At 41.3% G+C, this 20,129-nt stretch overlaps 1 protein-coding gene across 1 annotated transcript in view; it reads right to left on the bottom strand.

The window, feature by feature from the left end:
* LOC139061087 (uncharacterized) overlaps positions 1 to 16,639 on the bottom strand; it is a 39,936-nt gene extending 23,297 nt beyond the window's left edge. Inside the window, exons 1-5 of the mRNA XM_070540597.1 lie at positions 16,405 to 16,639; positions 14,401 to 14,601; positions 13,075 to 13,161; positions 7,559 to 7,622; positions 2,039 to 2,174 (exon numbers count right to left, since the gene is read on the bottom strand). Coding sequence (XP_070396698.1) covers positions 2,039 to 2,174; positions 7,559 to 7,622; positions 13,075 to 13,161; positions 14,401 to 14,601; positions 16,405 to 16,438 — 522 coding nt within the window. The 5' untranslated portion in view covers positions 16,439 to 16,639. The remainder of the gene's footprint in view (positions 1 to 2,038; positions 2,175 to 7,558; positions 7,623 to 13,074; positions 13,162 to 14,400; positions 14,602 to 16,404) is intronic.
* Positions 16,640 to 20,129: the final 3,490 nt, after the last annotated feature.

Genomic DNA, 20,129 nt, shown 5'->3' with positions numbered 1-20,129 from the left:
TTAGTATTAGTGTTGTGTATCTATTTGACCCAAATAGTTTACTCCACATCGATGGCATACTGAAAGTATATTAGACACCCACAAACACAAACACACACATCATATATATATATATATATATATATATATATATATATATATATATATATATATATATATATATATATATATATATATATATGTGTGTGTGTGTGTGTGTATATATATATACACAGTGGAATCTGGACAATACAACCCTCTCGGGACAGTGAAAAAGTTAACATAATCCAAAATTCTTATCACTCAAAAACGCAAAATATTGAGAGATTAAGGGGGGATGCAGCAATAAAATGGCCAACTTGCTCAAAATTTCCTTAATTTCACTTTTTAGCAACTTAGCAACTTTTAGCAACTTTTGTAGAAACTTAGCCTTTTGTAAGCTAATGAACTTGAGCTGGGACTTTTCAAAAATTCATATCCCAAAATTTGCATCAGGCGTGATCATATCATTGAGAATGTACTAGACACTTTCGTATCCCGTGGGCACAAATTTTGGGTAACGTTTTGGTTATATAACTGCTTTTTTTTCTCCAAGGTATTTGCATGAGAATTACTGCACACAGACGCTTCACTGTAGCTATAACTTTTGACAAGAACGTTCAATGACTGCCCCCATTAGCAGCAGCTGGTGAATTTCTCTCCAGCCACTCATTTAGCAGCCATGTTTACGGCTACACCACACCAAAATGAGGCTTAAAGGGAATCGTTCGGTTAAATGAACAGTTAGTTTCTGGGTTACTTCTGACTTGGAAGGAAGTTCACAGTAAAACTTTCTAGTTTGGTTCAATGATGAAACAATGCCAAGCATGTTTATTATTACTATTATTTTTTTCCACACTTCCAATGCACAACTGTGGCATAGTGGTCGTAATACCTGGTTGCAAACCACACTGTCATTGGCTCTATTCCAATAACAGTGCATGTCAGCCATGGTTTTCCACAAGACACATTCAAAGTTGAACAACCTCCCACAAATAGCTCATTCAGCAAAATGAAAGAAAAAAAGAAGCTAGGATAAGCTGTGCATTAATTTCTTCTTCACTAGCGTCACTTCTTTTTTCGACATTGTCGTCTTTTCTCGATTTGTTTTCTTTCGACACTGTCTTCTTTTTTCGATTTGTCTTCTTTCGACAATACACATGGTGTACACCTCAAAGCACTGAAATCAGTGGTAGCTAATAAAGGAACACAAATACATGCAGCAACACATTCTATCTCTCCTGCCAACCCTCCTGTAAACAAACACCCATACAATAGTAGCAACTCTAGGATTTAAATGCCAAAGGGCACAGTAAGACTATTACAGGTGTCATGCAGAGGAATCCAGATTAAATTTGGCGAGCTCACATTTTTAACACGCCACCAAAATCTCGGTGCACAAGCATCTTTGCACTTGATCCCTATCAAAGTGTGGCAGTCATGATCGTAAATAAAATATGCAGCTTTGTGTTGAGTGGTAGAACAAGAGAGTTCTTGTGTGCTTACAGTGGTTTATAAAGGAATATTGAACACTTAAGCAGCAGTGTGCCTGTTAGACATAAAATTCATCACTGTCCCATAATCAGAAAAGCCCCAGTAGCACTTAAGTGAGAGTGCTTAACCATCTTGAAAGCAAGGAAGCTAGAACGCAGAAAGAAGGGAAAAAAAGAAACATCAAGCAGCAGCACAGCATCAATGAATGTAAAAGCCTACCAGTACATAAAAAAAAAACAAAGCACTTAGCTATAGTAAGCTAAACGCACAACAGTTAACATAAATACAGTTTCAAATTATGCAAGCCATCAGAAACCTCTTGGTTACGAAGTACTTTTTTAGTACAGAAAATTTATACACCATTCATAGTGGAACGTTAAACATTAAAAAAAAATTCTGTCCAGCCGAAAAAGATCATCAAGGGCAAGAGAGAATCAATGGTGGCAGTCTACAGAGTCTTTGCTCTTGTGGTTGGAGCTGCAATGAGTAGCAAAATTTCCATGGATTACATATAATAAAGCCTTACTTCTCCGATGAAGCCATGATGCCCAAAGTGCAACTGTGACATGCTCTCAACCGAGCCTGTCCCATCTGGTGTAGTTCCACCCAGCCGGGCGCCAGTTGGGTGGCGAGGTTTTGCACTCAGGAAGATCACAGAGTCACTGTTGAGCAAGAGGAGTAAATGCATGAAGAAACTGAATGTACTCATTTGCCAAAAAACAAAAATAAATAAATAATAATAAAAGGATGAACCTGCTTTCTAATGGTACATTCAACTGGTCGTTTTCGAGTGCTCCAGAGTGCTCTGGTGGCGTGCGTTACAATTGCCTACCTGAAAAGTGCTCGGAACACATTTGGCTTGTTCTTTGTTCAGAGCAGTGTGCTACAGCTCAGAGCACTCGGAGGCACTCTCCCATTCGACCTAAGAGCATGATCTAGAAATGGCTGAGTTTGGTCGCATGGCTTTTACAGCTTCCATTGTTGTTGTGGCCGCGGTCATGGCGACATGCACGGCGGGGCCTTGGTGCCTGCGCACTTTGTTTGTTTACAATAGGAGACATTCTGGCATGTTTCCTCTTCCGGCCTCTATGATTGTTCTGGTGAGCAGCTGAACATCTGGCTCAGTCACGCTTTCTCTAGCTCCAATCAAGAGTAAGCTCAATGTCATTGCAATCCGAGCCAGAGCACCAAAGAGACCAGCTGAATGTACCATAAGATAATGCACTGAAGTATGGCAAGAACATCCCAACACATAAATGTCAAACTTCCTAAACATAGCATTGAAGATGAGTTTCAGATTAGCATGCTGTACAGCCTTTGTCAAAAGTATATGGGCTACTCTGCGCTTTCCCCATATATGATGTCCAGCTGTGTGGTACCCTTTCCGGGGTGTTCCTAACCCCTACACCTCTGGATGGTGAGTATGAGGGTTTTTTCTCATTCTGAGAGGATTGAAACTTGTTGCATACTACAGCCTTAAACAGCCCTCCAGTTGCACGCAACGTAGCTCATATACTTTCGACAAAGATTGTAAATCTTCAAGATCTATGCTCAGCTCTCGCAGCACATCACACATCATCCATCATGACTGTGTATTGTAGCAGATTGCACATCAGCCACACTAAGACACTAACAACATTATGTTGTAATGGGAATACAAAGGAATACAATGGAAGTCCCTTTTCACCGAACAGATCGTGAAAATAAGTATGTTTTATACACCAATGTGACTTATGCACCAACTTTTTTTTTGGAAACCTGCTTAGAAGAGGGCTGCAGCTTATGCAAAGATGCAGCATATACACCAGAAGATATGGTAAATCAAAACAGAACACACGTTACCAGCAAAAACACAGCAAAACAATGACTAATGTGAAATGCTTCTTTAGTGTTTGCCACTGACATGACACGGTACTTAGTGCAAAATATTAACACTTTACTAAGTTTGTGACCCAAGTGTCCGCATTACAAGATAACATGCTTTATTTGTAGCAACATGATAATGATGATGTGCAAGCAAGCATGTGAAGTGAACTGGACAGTACCTGACAAGTATACTGCTGGATTAATTTCAGTACATTCACAGAGCTGTAATGTAATGGTGCATAAATTTGACTAAGGAGTTAGGCATTATGCATCATATGTGTGCACAAATACATGGAGAAATATTTATTCGTTCCCTGCAAACAGAATAAAGCTAAGCTGATCATGCTGTAACAAGCCTCTGCACAAGTTTTCTCTTGAACTATCATTTAAATATTCAGATGGACCTTATTTATCAAACGGGCCCAAAACCACCCCATTGGCTTGTTGAAAAAACACAGTCCGCTAATAGCATACACTGCTGTGAACATCTCATCCAAATTTTGGTGTCGTGCGCGGTGCGTGCATCGCGTAAGCAGAGCGCGAAGTCACTTTTCTCTCAAACGTCGTTTCAACAGAAGCCTGCCCTACACTCTTTTCTGGGCATTTTATTTTGTAATATAGCAGATTCTCATATGCGGCTACTATTGGCAAATAGCAGACAGCAATCAAGAAGGGTGTTTCGATTAGTGCCCTTCTGTCTATTTATTGACACCGTTTAATGAATAGGCTGAAGTAGCGACAATCTGCTTTATAATTTTGATAATAATTACGTGCTTCTGAAAGAAGCTGACTATCGTGTGCTTACGCTTGACCGCGGGCACCGGCGTAGGAATTAAGCTTTGGCCAGCCTGCTCTCTGAAGTCGTGGCCATTGGGTCTTGCTCATTTCAACTAGTTTTGAGCTCTCAAAAGCCTTGGATCACGCGAAACTTGAAGTCACACCACATGCACACACACTTGCCAGCGCATGCTCACTCCTGGCCGCTGCTCATTAGATGCCTTGGAAGACTTTGCTTTATAATGAGCAATTGACAGCATTTCGAAATGCACAAGTTGGATGTGGCTACTATCTGTCGGTCAAGCTGGTACAGGACAAAGATAGTCCGCACCATGTAGCACAGCCAGACGGGAGCATATGAGTGCTAGCGCGCACTAAAGCCCTGTCGTGCACAAAGCAGATGCTGCAGTTGGATGTATCTGTGATCTGCTATGTAGTGTAGATGCCGCGGCTCCTGTGGGGTGCCACGACGAGTCCACTGCCTGAGCACAATGCGGCTTGCTGTGGGCAATCACGTTTGGCACGTCATAGGTGCAAAGATAAGAAATAGTGGTACTATGTGAACATCCAAAATCAAATTTGAACTGTGCACCACAATGATGTTCAATAGGCAGAGAGCTGTGGGCACACCCTGCTCTGCCGTAACCTTCCCAGCACAAACCATTGAAGAAGGAGTGACAGCACCTCGAATGGTGCTCGACTGCCAATAACTCCGCTTCTGCTGAACGCATTGAAGACCTTCTCACGGAAAAGTATTCCTGAAATAGTCTAAAAATTTATTTCTCAACTTCGATAAAAAGTGCTTCACCACTGTTCACATCATTCACCAGGGGAACTTTTCTTGTGCACCACGGGATGCTTGTAAACTGAGCACACTTTTCATTTGACATCTCTACATGACATGAAATGTCCGCCTAAGCAAGCTACTTGTGACAAAATTGAATGCAGAATACACCAAACCTCCAGATATTCGGTATAGGCAGCAAGTCAACTCAAACTTTATATCAGTGTTTTTGAACCCCATAGCATGCTTTTTTTACCTTTTGATGCCTCCAGCTGTGCAGGAAGTTGACAGTGATGTGATAATAATAAAAGCAATTTACATCCCAATCAGATGGGCAAATTTAGTGACAAATTTAGGGCAATTTTAGGAAAGGTTTAGCCACACTTGCTGGGGCTTGCTGTGTTGCCACACTTTCTGTGTTGGCTTAAAACGAATAGACGTGCTAACAAGATCATGGTACAGTAGACTTGTGTTAACTCGACTTCGGTTAATTTGATTTCGACCGAAGCTCCTGGCCGGCCTAAAATTGGCCTTCACCAGATAATTCGAATTTGACCAGTCAGAATGTATGCTCCCGACACATACAGTGATCCCGATAGCGACTCCTTCATACACAGTCTGTACCTTAGGGGACAGTGAATGCGTTGAGCACACATCACCCCTCATCACAAACACTTATTTTCAGCCCGCCCTAGGAATATTTTCAAGCCATATTCCTAGCTCACAATGTCTGATTACGGTATTTACCCGATAGTAAGGCGTGCCTTTCATTTTTTAAAAAATAACATTGGGCCGAAAATTGCCTGCATGGTGCAATTGGGAACAAAACCAAAACCCCCTCCACAATGATCGTATGCTTTACTATTCACTTAAAAAAAAAAAAGAACATGTGGCAAAGTTGACTTTAGTAAACCAGCCACCTTATGGCAACAATTTTTCTTGATCAAAAATCGGGTGCCTGTTAGACTTCTAGTCTGTTTAGGAGCTTTAATATCATTCCTTCATTAGTTTTCTACTTTGGATACATAGAAAGCGGTCGCACGTTTGATTCGGTGGTGTGCTATAATAGGGCAAATACTGCCAAATGAATCAGCAATGCGTTTTGTCATTTTTTCTGCATCTTGTTTAATTCAACCAGATAATTCGATCAATTTTGCCAGTCCCTTCCGGGTCGTATTAACGGAAGTTAACTGTATTTCTATTTTTTATTGCAAAGACTCTTGTTAATAACCATTCTTTTTCTTAATAAAAGAGTAGTCATTTATAGAAATCTATGATACTTATAGAATCGCACCAGGGACCTTAGGGGATTTTTTCAGACCATACAGAATCTTAAGGATCACCTGTGGGAGGTAGCGTCATTCTCATGGTAATTTGGCTGTTGAGATGCATTACTCAATAAGACAGACATTACTTGTACAAGAAATTGCAATGCATAATTCACTAATTAACAAAAATCATTAATTAACATTTTGCCTAATTACTTAATTGCTCAGATTGCAATTCACAAATTGAAGCCGATGAGTTCATGAGGCACATCCTCTTGGATCAAATTTTCAGGATGACACCAGTTGCAAGATATTCATTCCAAAAGTGTGCAATGAAATACGAGGGCATTCCTGTTACCTTTGTGCCTCGATGCATAAAATGGCAGTTTGTTATAAAAGTAAGTGGAACACAAGTGCATTTTTGCTGAAAGCTTAATGGTGCATATCTCGGAACCTATGCGATCCTCAGAATTTGTCCCAAGTGAATATGCCTTGCAGACTCATCCACTACAATTCGTAAATTGCAATGCGTACTGTAAAGTAATCCATTAAAAGTTAATAAGTGAATTTTGATTATTTACTGGGGAAAGCAGCTAGGCGAAGAAATGCAACTACTGGACGACAAAGACAAACAAGGACGTGCGGTACTTCCAACCAAGGTCAGCCGTCATTGTCCCCATCGGACAAGGAATTGAGCTTCTTGGAAAGCACCAGTGCATGCATAAGGCGAAAGCACTGCTCTTTAGCATAGTGTGACTTGTGTCATTCCTTTGATAAACAAGCCTGTTTATTTATTTATTTATTTCTGTATTTTTGTAGACTGCTTGTTTCCATGTTTTTCCACAATAAACCTCATCTGAAAGAAGCACTCGTCCATGTTTGTCTCATCATCCAGTAGTTCTTTTGCTTCACGCTACCACTCTACTGAGTAATTATGACATACCGACTAGCCCAAAACCACTTCCCTTTTTTTGTTATTTAGCTGATTATGCATTTCGATTTCTCGTATGAGTATAATGTCTGCCGCTTCAAGTAATCCAGCTCAAGGACTACAATTACACTATCAATTTCGAAAAATTCTGTATGGTCTAGAAACAACAGACACTCTGTATAAGCCACGATATAAGCCCTATGGCTTCATAGATTGTCATTTTCACCAATTCCGAAGGACACTTCGTTCTGTCCTTTAGCACCATGCGGCCAAAGTGACACTTGGCAAGGCATTGTGCACCCGCTCAAAGTGCCACTATTATGAGGCAAATTTAGTGGATGATGAGGGCATCAGAGAAATACAATGCAGTTTACTATCATACGAGCATCCACCATTTACTGATTCACTAGCAGATCTCACCTCTGCACCATACTTGCGGGTGGTGGTCTTGATACACTGCTGCTGCGACTCAGGTTCTCCACAACTGAAACAAGGGAAAAAGGAGCAATGATGTTACGCAGCAGTGAAGAAGGAGAGACAAGTATTACACCTTAGTTCATGTGAAACACCAGTAAGATCTAACTAGAGAGGCATGTGTTCACAAAAGACATGACTAACACGGCAAATTAGGTGCATCCATTTCTTGTGCTATATCTTAGGTTCCACAAAAAATTCATTAAAATTTAGTAAACTCTTGACACTCAAACTTAGATATAATTAGTTACCTCAAAGAAATCTCAAAATTTAGGTCAGGCTGGCTTGTTCTTCAAATGCATACTGAAGCTGCCAAATTCAAGCAAACCTTTTTATAATTTTGATTAATTCAAACTTTATGGAATCCCAGGTAGTAGTTTAATGTCATCAGAAACTGCAGACAGTTATAACGTATCCCTACTTGCTGCTAGGCTAGTTGGTTCATACTTATTATGATGTGTTAAAACACGAATTAAAGCAAGAAATTACTACAAGGACAGGAAAAAGCATTGTGCCACTCTTTCCTGTCACTGTCGTTTTTCACTTTAGCTCGCTCCTTAACACTTCATTATTAGACAGCTATAAGGCAGGCATAGCCCACATACAATAACAATGATGATGTGGTCCAAGCCGTTCGTGCCAGGTGATCGTAGGTCGCTGGACCCATGCGAAAAAAAAATAAGAAGAAAAACTTTTTAAAAAACTACCGCCAGGCTACTAAGTACGATGAGCACAAATGAATTTATTCTATATACCATTAAATGCACCAACAATATAGAGGGGAGTGGGTTACAGAGTACTGAACAACAATAGCAAATATATGGCAAGTTATCCAAGAAATATAATTGAGAACAAACGATTCATACAAGGAACTTATAAAAAAATATAGAAAAAAAATCAGACAGACATACAGCAACAAACAAGTCAAAGAAAAAAGGCATGTACCGTCGAACCCACTTATAAAGACACAGGTTTTAACAATATATCGGTTATAACAATGAGGAGCTGCTGCACCGTAGACTTTTGTTTGTTTTCCATGGTGAAATAACCCGCTTACTACAATGCCCCGATGCCACATTATCAGTTATAAGGATGAAGTCTGGCTGCTGGGTGTCCGAGCCTAAAGGTAGTGAAATGCAAAATCCTTGAAAAGAAAAAAGAAAACGAGAAATTCGAGCCACTGCACAATGGGCCGCTGCTCCAACAGTTGCCACGCGCTCATTTTCCAGCCATCTCCACGCAGCTCTCTTCTGTCGTCCTTCCACCCCTCCGAACAAAACTGGGCTGCGCCCATAGCCCTACGCCTCCCCACCTTCCGAAACATAAATGGAGTGCGCCAACTGCACCACAAAGCACATTGTTCGCGTGTTGCTCGCTGGCTCCTCATTCAGTGCAGTTCTGCGAACAGCTTAATCGCTCGTGTTCGTTTTTGTTGGTTGTGTCGAAGTCATTCCTGGCTACGCGGCTTCTCAACTTCGCTTTTACCATGCGATTGTACGTTCCCTGCTCCATGAAGTGCAATAATATCTGACTCACACATTACTTACTTAGTTTTCTTACTATGTTCAAAAAGTGTTTCAGGGCCCCTTTCAGGTTTCACAGAGGGAGGCACAAAATTTCTTTATGAGTACATTACTGTATACAGGGTCCATTATGAAAGTAATGCACATTTTCTAAGAAAAATAGATTTATTGACCAAACCTGTACAAATGGTTAAATTTTTTCAAAATACCCTCCCTCTGCATCAACACACTTGCGGAGGCATGTCTGCCATGCCTGGAAGGCACCCTGAAAGTCCTCGATGGGAATGTCTCTCAGGAACGCTGTAACATGCTTTTGGATGTTTTCCACGGTCTCCCAATGCTTTCCTTTCAGTGCTCTCTTCAGTTGAGGAAAGAAAAAAAAGTCATACGGAGCCAAGTCGGGACTGTAAGGGGATGGGGGACCACCAGGATGTTGCTCCGGGCCAGGAAGTTGGTAACGAAGGACGTGTGGCTGGGGGCACTGTCACGGAGGAGCTTGACCGTGTCTTTGATGTCAGATCTAACACGTGCAAACCGGCGTTTCAATCTCTTGAGCACCTCCACGTAAAAGGCTGAGCTGACAGTTTCTCCCTGCAGTACAAACTCAAAACGTACGATTCCTCGGGCGTCAGAGAAGACAATGAGCATCGTTTTGATGCGAGACTTGCTCATTCGTGCTTTCTTGGGTCGGGGGGATGATTTTGTGTGCCACTCGCTGCTCTGCCTTTTCCGATTCTGGGTCGTACTTGAACATCCAGGATTCGTCCCCGGTTACAAAAGAGTTAAGAAAGTCCAGCTCATTTTGAATCAAATCCAACAATTCTTGACAGCGCAAAACTCGAAGTTCTTTCTGATATTCTGTCAACACTTTTGGCACAAGCTTCGTGCAGACCTTGCGCATTTGCAGATCCTCGGTCATTATCCGAAGTACCACAAATGTGGACATGTGTAGGGTGTCACCAATTTGCTGGATGCTCAATCAACGGTCGGAACACAAAACTTCGCACACACGATGCATATTTTCGTCGGTTCTGGTCGTTGTTGGGCGTCCAGGACGGGGTTCGTTGGCAACCTCCTCCCGGCCCTTCTTGAACACCCTGTGCCACCCCCCAAACTGTGACCTTGAAATGCAGTCATCTTTGAAGGCCTCTTGAAGCATTTGGAATGTTTTGGTTACATTATTTCCAAGCTCCACGCAAAACTTGATAGCGTATCGCTGTTCAAGCGAATGCTCCATCGCGCGGTGTTATCCATTCACACTGCTCGGAGTAAACTGGCGACCGGCTGCGTTGGCAGGGCAAGACACTCCCCCCATTTTCTGACCGGTTTTACCGCGCTGCCATGGATAGTCACGTCATAATAAAATCATGCGCATTACTTTCATAATAAACCCTGTACGATCACGTATACAGTAAACCTTCGTTAACTCGAACTCTGACATCTCTCAATATCGCTTAAGTCGAATTTTCTTTCCTGCCGTGGTCACAACCCATGTGTTTTTTACCTCTTATCTCGAAATGTTTTTACGACAGTCTTTGGATATATCGAAATCTTGACTTCGAAAATGCCCCGTAAAAGGCAACAGGGCAGCATCGCTTGCACTCGGTTTTTACCAAGGAGGTTAAAGAAAAACTGCTGGAATGGAAGTCGTTTATACCGGTTTATGGGCTCGGATGAAGCCCACGGCAGGGGGCAAGAATCGGCCTGCCAAGAGCTTTGCAGCACTATTCACTGACATTTCCAGCAGTATTTAATTGCTTAACGATTCTTAAAGTTCTAATGCAACACTTTGGGCTATGAGGCGAGCCATATTGGAGGCCTCCCCCCTTTCGCAGATATCCGAGTACTGGGTCATTTTTCCATTTCATCGGCGTCAATACGCAGCTGCCGCAAAGTAGAAAAAAAAAATCGCACAATAATTCGCATTTATTCAACGTCTTTAATTCAGTGTAGAAATTCATCAATCATGAAAGCTGTCACAACAAAAAGCAATTAAAAACTGAAAATGTAGCATGAGAAGTTAAATTAGATTATGGGGTTTTACGTGCTAAAACCACTTTCTAATTATGAGGCACGCAGTAGTGGAGGACTCCGGAAATTTTGACCACATGGGGTTCTTTACTGTGCACCTAAATCTAAGAACACAGGTGTTTTTGCATTTTGCCCCCATCGAAACATGGCCACCGTGGCCGGGATTCGATCCCGCGACCTCGTGCTCAGCAGCCCGACACTATAGCCAATGAGCAACCACGGCAGGTTAGCATGAGAAGTAGCAGTACATGCAACACACATAAATATTCATTATAATCTTCATTTTCATAACGTGTCGCCAATGATTTAGCATCCTCATTGCATGGAGGGTCTCTGAACATTAGTGGCGGCCTTTTAGCCTGAAATATAAAATTTTCCTTTATTCTTGAGCAGGGCAATGGTAATCTAAATGGGAAGGATAATGCTAACATGTCACCTGCTTGTACGTTAACTTTCCTAAGAACACCCGAACGCGCTAGCACATTTTGGGATCCACACAGCACGCCGCATGACAAGATACGTCGACTCGAAACACATAAGCTGCGGCGACTGGCGTGCTCTTGCCCCCCACAAGATGGCGATGCAGTGGCTTCACTTGAAGGGCGTTCTATCCACTCAAGCAGTATTTGGCCTCCTTGGTTTTTAACCGGCAGCAGCTCGCTAGCCGAGCCAGACACTGCGCCATGCTCTTCCACTTATCTTTCCCCCTTCTTTCTATTCATTGCCCCTCACGCGATCTTTCCGTTTTTTTTTTCTATAATTTAGGACGCTATCAGTGATGCATTAATGGGGTCACAACATATTAGTCGTGACCTTAGGCAAGATGATCAGCACTTTTGAGCAGGTGTGATCAGCTCAAGCATTGCACCCAAAAGAATATGGCATGCGAGCCCATAGTGTTTCAGCAAGATCATGGCTTGATAAGGACGCTGGCTATGCTCCCACGATGGTGAAGCATTAAGTGCCGTATCACTTGTGGGTGTCCGCTAACGGCGTGGCAATTGCGCTGTTATGCACTTTCGGTTTTCGAAGTCAAACTGTTTGGAATTCATTACGACGCAGAAAGCAGCACTGTCAGCTTTTTTGGTGCCTGAAAACTGTTATGCTTGGATGATATTGTATCAGAATCAATCATCTTGACTGAGCCAAGCACGCTGCCTTGGCCCAGTGCCATGGTAACGCCGTAGCCCGTAGTCGCCGATGTCTCTGATGGCGATGCATGCAAACGTGACGGAAAATATTACTAGCGGTATTTTGGAAAGTCTCCATGTGCCCCACGCGTGGCCAGAGGGCTTCAATTTTTGTGATATCGCTTGTCTCGAAACTCCATTTATCTCGAAATTTTATCCGGTTTTGACAGCTTCGAGTTAATAGGGGTTTACTACAGTTTTGTTCCAGACCATATTTATTACATAGTGCATAACTTCAACTGAAATTTCAGTTTGAATTATGCACTATGTAATATGCTCTGGAACAAAATTGCAGTAAACCCCCATTAACTCGAAGCAGTTAAAACCAGATAAGATTTCAAGGCCAATTGTAAAAAGTTAACAGCATGACTCATAACATGCAGATGTCACACGCACTGCTGTGAATGCACATTAGCTACTAATTGAGCTATAGTGGTGGCTGTCCTTTTGTCAACATTCATAAGTCTTAATCCCCATGAATACATAAGCTAGCCTTTAGAGCATGAGCATTACAATGCATCACTCCTTGCTGAGGCAGCAATAATTTTGGTTCAGAAGATCTTTGCGTACTCTTCATGTTTTCAGAGCTGTTTTCAGAGCTTACTTTCACAGCTTTTAGAGGAAGCAGAAGTGTGCTATAAATGTGGAACTCAACATCAAGCAAAAGAACATTCAGTTCACAGCTCTCCACAAGTGCATGGCTTTTTCACACACTTACCGTAGGCTTTATCGTTACTGGTTTTTCTTGAACAGCAGTGCCACACCACCACTACAGCCAGGATGATCACAATGAGTCCCACAGCACCTGTCACCGAAGAGGCCAGCACAAGAAAAAACAAAACAAGAAGCTTAAAATCTACGACATATTGACCACATTACCTGGATTCAGCGAACATTAAGTGCCTTACCCATCTTTGCAGTTTTCACCTGTTCATGAGAGCAAAAGTAGATTTAAAGAAAGCCTGCACTTCTATCCGTGGCAAAGTAAATAAAGCTTGCTGGAATAACCATTTGCATTCATACAGAACAAATAATTTCAAATAATCAGCACCCAATGCACTAATATATCTAAAATCCAGTTTACATTCGTTTCGTTTTGTTTTCACTGGATGTATCAAACACTTTTTCATTAACGTCATCATATCTTGTTATTAGGGGATGAATCAATATACTTCCAACACTAAGAAGGCCAGATTCTTTGAAGTATACAATGACTTCCATGCTAAACTAGAAGTAGCTGCGTGCTGCTGCCATGTAAACTTGTAACATACTATTATGCATACTTTTTTAAGTTACATAATAGAGTTAGGTGCATGTTAAGGAAACCCAGGTGGTCCAAGTTTCCGGAGTCCCCCACTATGGTGTGCCTCATAATCAGATCGTGGTTTTGGCACGTAAAACCCCATAATGTAATGTAATGTTAAATTACATAAGTTACTATTCATACAGTGCATAACACACAAACCAAAAGCAACACAATAAATGTTACTGGCTGGTGTGGTTGCTTATCAACAAATGCCACATGCCATTAAGGGCTTCACCAGCTACCATTTAAAAAGAAACAAGAGATCCTCAAATGGATACTTAAGTAACGCAGTGTCTTAGCAGAGAATCGCTTCTTGAAAGCCAGTGAGTACATAGTAGCCACTATTATGAATTGTTAAAATTACGAGAAATGGCTCTCAGCTAGCAAGCTGCCAGTCATTAGAGTGTTTTAGCTGAGCGTCTTAACGGTACGCTCCGCTCCGAGCTGCCCCGCTAAGCCACAGCGGAGCGGCGGGCGATTTTCACAGAGATAATGTTCATTTTAATAATCATCACAGTAAAATGAGGCCAGAGTAAGCTGGAAGTAGTCAGTTTGGTAAAGAACAGCCTACATGTACTGGCAATATGGTGCTGTCGATAACCCACTGTGCTTTCTGCACTTAAATGAATACATACTTGTTGTGGAGATGTCAGCAGGCTCTAGATTTTGTGCACCCCCATGCAAGTACTACATTATGTAGTTTTCAAATAAAAAGAAAGGAAGCAATAGAAAGCTCACCCATAGCAGCTCCAATTAGGATGGGCAGGTCCCTGGAGTGGCCAGTGACAAAAGAGTCTAGGAACGAGCCACTCTGCTGCTGCGTACCTTGCTGGGCCACAGATCGGTTCTCCTTGTCCATGTACGCCAGCATGGTGACACTTTGCTGCAAAATGATGGGTTGCCGCTTCCCCTCTCCTTTCAACAATGGGCCATCCCATTCTGTTCACATAAAGAACAAGAAGTGCTCCTTTGAAGCAGTGTCAATGACAGAATACCTGGAAAGTTATTTCGCACAGTGCCAGTCTTATAAAGCACATGGTCTGAACTTAAGACTGCACGATTCAAATGCATGGATTATTACATAAAAGGGAGCGATATAAAGGGAGTGCAACAGTTATTTGAACCTTTACTGCTTTAACTTTGGAACTTTGGGTACAGTAATTACTCCACGACCCCCCCTTTGGCAAGCAACATAGACAGGGTGTCCCAACTATCATGCACCAAAATTTAGAAATATGCAAACAGCATGTCGCTGGACAGAACAAAGGTAATATTGTTTTCCGTTGCTTGGAGATACTCAGATAATATTTGAATTATGCTAATTACATAATTCGTTTAATTGGTTAATCAGCATCTCAGATATTCTAATTAGATGAAATGTGTCAATGAAAATTGTAGAGCAACATGAAAAACTCTCCGTACAGCTTTCTGTTGCTCAACACGTGCTACATAAAAGTGTTTTTCCGAATGTGAAAGAAGTACATAATTGCATGCAAAATTGCCGTGCGACTGGCCACTTGAGGCAATTTGCGTGTATCACCCTGAAAACACACACACACACACACACACACGCGTTTTTTCCCACATAGGTTGCTGCGCAGCGTAATGTGGAACTGAAGTTATATGTAAGCATGGAAGCCCTTTTGGTGGAGATAAAGCAACAGCAACTTGTGAAATTTATTAAACTTCTTTTACTTGTTTCAAGACAGGCAATGATTGAACAAATATGCAAAGCTTCACGTGAGCCTTTATACATCTTTCAATTAACTTTATGTAGACTTTTATGTACATCAAACTTTGGGTTAAAGTTTGAGGAATAAGGCTAATTTACTTCTTAACTTTTCGAGCAGACATCAAAGTTTCTTGCCTGAGAAAAGCCAACAATGGTACAGACTATACGTTGAAAATAATACTAATAAAAAAAGAATATAGCTGCAATGAACTTGTTTAGCAGAGACGCACGCCCCCTAAAATGTTCTGTCTGGAAAGTTTGGGGAAAGCAAATCAACCAAAACTATTTCGTACATATGGGTCACGCAACGTTTCGTATAAAGTTGTTGAAGCCCATGTTTCAACTTTTAAACTCCATTTCTTACCTTTTTAACAGTGTTATGTCCACAATAAACACTATAAATGTTTTCACTAGAATGTTTCTTGTTTCACTAACAGGTAAGGCCTGCCATGGACGAAACAATTTACATAAACACGAAGCGTTTGACATGACTCCCTGCCTTGCAGAGGAGGAACACCTACTCATCGCCTTCATATAATAAAAATTCGTTCGTTCATACTATCCGGTACACATATGACCAAAACAGCCCCATTTCCCTCCGAGTGTTTCTCAACGAAAAAATAGAAAGAAATACTGAAGGATTGGACTGGTAGCGAAATGATACGGAGTGAGCATCTCACAGCGGAGAGGATTTACGAAACACTGAAGTAATTATCACATTTTAAATCAAAATGTAAAGCAGGCAAACACCTGCTTTACCAATTACAGACACCAAACGCTCAGAGTTGATGCCTTTAAAAGAATAAGCAGCGGACGAAACAGCACGATCAAAACAAACGCTAAAACGCCCACTTACCGTCGGATAAGAATTATCGCACCTTAAAGATAACACGTTGTTACAGTGTTTTGTGCGCAAAAGAGAGAAACAGGCTAACGCTACGTTCATAGAATTACAAAATAACAACTCACTCAACTAGCGTCAGCATAAATAAGCAACACAACAAGCTTACTTGATTGGGTTTCTGTGACCTCCTTGACAGCCATGCCGATCAGATCTACGTATTTAACGCTGTCTGCTCATTATAGGTTCTCTACTAAAGTTTAGACATTGTAGAATCATTATGAAAGCGATTCCCCGAACGTGCTATTTATTTTACGTTAACTACGTTGATCCAAATCCATCGTCGTCGTAAATCACGGTGCACTAAACTAATGCAGCCGATCGCCAATACAACGCTGGATTGGATCGACTGCAAATGCAAAAGTACTGTGATATACTGCGATCAAGAACAGAACATAAAAAACCTTAAAACAACAATATTTTAAAATTCTCAGACTATAACAGGTACTACAAATGTTTTTACTTTATTTTTATGTGAAAAGAAGAACGCCAAGCAGTTTCAGTTCTGGTTTTGTGTCAAGCGATGTTTTTATTAGTTACACGTCACCTCACCCAGTCAGTATAGTAACTCTATGCCTCACCCCAACCAATCTAAAAACGTTGCCTCACCCTATTAAAGTCATTACGACGGCAAAAATATGGGGGGAAGTAAAGGGAGAGTGGGGGGGGGGGGGGCAGGGTAGATTTAACAAACTTGGTCAATTGTTTTACGCTTGCAACTGTGTCTTGAATGGCTAAGCTCCTTTTTTTTTTCTTTTCGTAAATAAAACGCATCTCGTCCGCTCCGCCGTCAGCAAGAAAATAATACATAATTACTTAATATTGCGCTCGGGTTCCGTCGCATTTTTTTTATCACCACCAACCTGTTAAGAAAACAAGTCTTATACTTATCTCAGGAAGTACGCTCATCTTTCTCAAGGCCAGAAAAAAAAGGGGAAGGGGGTAGAGAGAGCACCCTGTGTTGACGCAAAACAAAATTCTGTATCACTCAAGGAATTTTGCAAAGGCACTCAAACTCAAGGAATTTGGAAATGTCATCTTGGTATAGACACACTGAAATGTCTAAACCAAGGCAGCAAGCTGACCTTGGGAATGCTAGGGGAGCTGCCATGCGCCGCTCTCCCTTCATAAGTGCAACAATCAATCGAATGTTGAATTGTCTTTTCAATGTCCCGCCAATTTCCACTGTTTTCATTCTAAAGCTGCAAATGCATCTCCAGTCATTTACCAGACGATGCGCATTTTCGCCAAAAGACAAAGCCGATTAATGCTAGTTCTTTGTAGATCGCCGAAGGAAAATAGCATTTTATTGAAGCAAGCTTACAATCACTCTCATCACGAAATAGTTCAGTTGTTCACCTTGAGCAAAGAGTTATTAGCTGGTATAATGTCAAGATTTGTTAATCGTCCACCGCTGATGATTTGCTGATTCTGCTGATGACGTGGCTAGAATGCTGTTGCGACCACTCGCAAAGCTTGAAAAGGTAAATAATTAGTGCATTGTTTCAGACATAATTTCCTCAGAGTCCGAGTCTTTATTCCAGAAATGCATACATAGGTACATGGCTGAAAAGGGGGAAAAGCCGCTAATTCGAGGCTTCGCAGTGCTCCCTTCCCCCATATATTACATCGGTGCAGCAGTACGCACAAGAACAGACAGCACAGGGCAAATCTATTTGCAAGGAAGAGTCAAAAACAAAGAGCATGCGGTGCAGCATAAAATGAATCATATAAGAAATACAATAACCTCATTGTAGACATTTAATACAAATAAGAGAGGAATAGTGGCAGGGCAATGCATGCACAAAATAAAAAATTAAAGAAAGATGTCTAAAAGAGAATTATAAAAAATTTCACGGATTTAGGTGTAAGGTAAGTCAAATCTGCTTAGTAATGAAGGCAAATTGTATCTTCGAGTTTGAAAATCGTAGTTCATATGTGGGTTGAGACACAGACCAGTATTCATGCATGGTGTCGTGTAGGGTAGTAGGGAATGTAGATGTTAAAAACTTCGTACAAAAATAACATGCCATGTTCCATATGTGATTTGTGTAGCGGTAAAACATGGTAATTGTACATGTTGGATAAGCGCATGATGCGATAGCTTGTAAACAGTAGTTCAGAATGTCTTCTGTAAGGCACGGCAGCAATTGCTCTAAGCGCATTCTTCCGTATAACCGAGAGCTTCATGATTTTTTGTCTTTGTACTGCCCCATACCAAAATCCAGTATCTGAATTGCAATTCAAATAATGCGTGGTACAGCTCATGCTTTGCTTTTACAAGTAATAAATACTGAAACTTTCTCATAATTCCAACTACATGGGCAAGCTTACCTTGTGGATGCTCAGTGTGAGCATCCCAAAATATAAATTTGTTGAAATGTACTCCCAGCATTTTGACTGTGTTTGCAATTTCTATCGCATTTCCTCCTGAGAGTAACACTGACAGAAAGAACTTTATTTTTAGTTCTGAAAAATCTGTCTTTAGTTTTGTTGAAGTTTATAACCCAATGGGCATTCGAACTCCTCTGGACGTCTACTGGACTACCACTTCTGGATATCTTGGTCATCCATAGGACGTCCGCAGATTGCCTAAGGGCGTACGGCGGACATCCACAGGACTAGCAGGCGCATACTAAATGGCAGTCCGAGGGGTGTCCCGTGGATGTCTATAACGGATATACGGATGTTCCTCGGACGCAAGAATTTGTTTAGGTTTTCATTGCTAAACGTCCGTCAGACATCCGTACGACGAACTGTGGACCATTAAGGGATGTCTGCAGGATGTTCATTTTTATTTAAATGGGCTGAATAGCACAGTTAGCGTAAACATTGGCTTTGTGTAGAATCGGTGCTGCAAAGATGATGCAGTATACTGACATGCACCAATGAAAATACAACTTGCACCCATGGAACAAAGATTCCAAAGCAAGCTAAGTTTACATAAAATGGACAATCACTTTCACAGAAATTTTTATTCATTTCCATTACAAAAACTCGATTTATTACATGGAGAGCCGGTATAGTGATGCAAGTGTTACAAGTACTCAAACACAGAACTGGTCACGAGACAATTGATATACTGCAAACCTGTAACATTCAGAGAAAGAATATGTGACAGTCCTGCATTATAATAAAAGCCAACAACTTATTAGCACAAACTAAGACAAAGTCTGCAGGTGACAGCTTTTGCAGCAGTACATTAAAATTTCCAGCCCCCAAGGGCTACAAGAGTGAGATGTGATCACATAATATAAGAGTGTTTACTAAGCACCACTATCGGTAGTATATCTTTAGAAACATCAATTGAGGTGGGCAGGGCCAGGTGTAGCACTCAGGGTACTTCAAAAGCATGGTACACTTCTTTCACTATAGTACGATTATTCTTCACCTTGACATCAGGGAGCATGAGAAAAAAGCTCAGAATGCCACATGGTATACGAGACAGCAACAGAGCGCAGGCATTCACTGTTTCATTAGCGTGAATGAGTCTTGAGGTGAGGCTCCTATCCCCGAAAAAAAAGTTGGCGATCAGTACGCTATCGCGTTTCACTACATTCAGTAATGAGTATACAAGGAACATGAAGGTACTAGCAATCCTCACACCTAAAATATCACACAGCTGAGACATAAATTATCTGGACTGTGCCTTTTTTTTTCATATTCTAGCAATACCTTGGAAACGGCAAATGATCCCTCCTTGGTTTACACATGCATATGAACAAAACTATGCAAACAGTAGCTGAAATTTGACAAACTTGCAATGCACTACAAATAAAATACTGTTTCTTCTCGAAAAAGTAAGTCACAGTAAAACAAAATGCAAATAAGAAC

This window comes from Dermacentor albipictus, chromosome 1 (genome assembly GCF_038994185.2).
Source record: "Dermacentor albipictus isolate Rhodes 1998 colony chromosome 1, USDA_Dalb.pri_finalv2, whole genome shotgun sequence".
Lineage (NCBI taxonomy): Eukaryota > Metazoa > Arthropoda > Arachnida > Ixodida > Ixodidae > Dermacentor > Dermacentor albipictus.
Note: the sequence above shows the minus strand (reverse complement) of the source record. Positions and strands in the feature narration are given on the sequence as shown.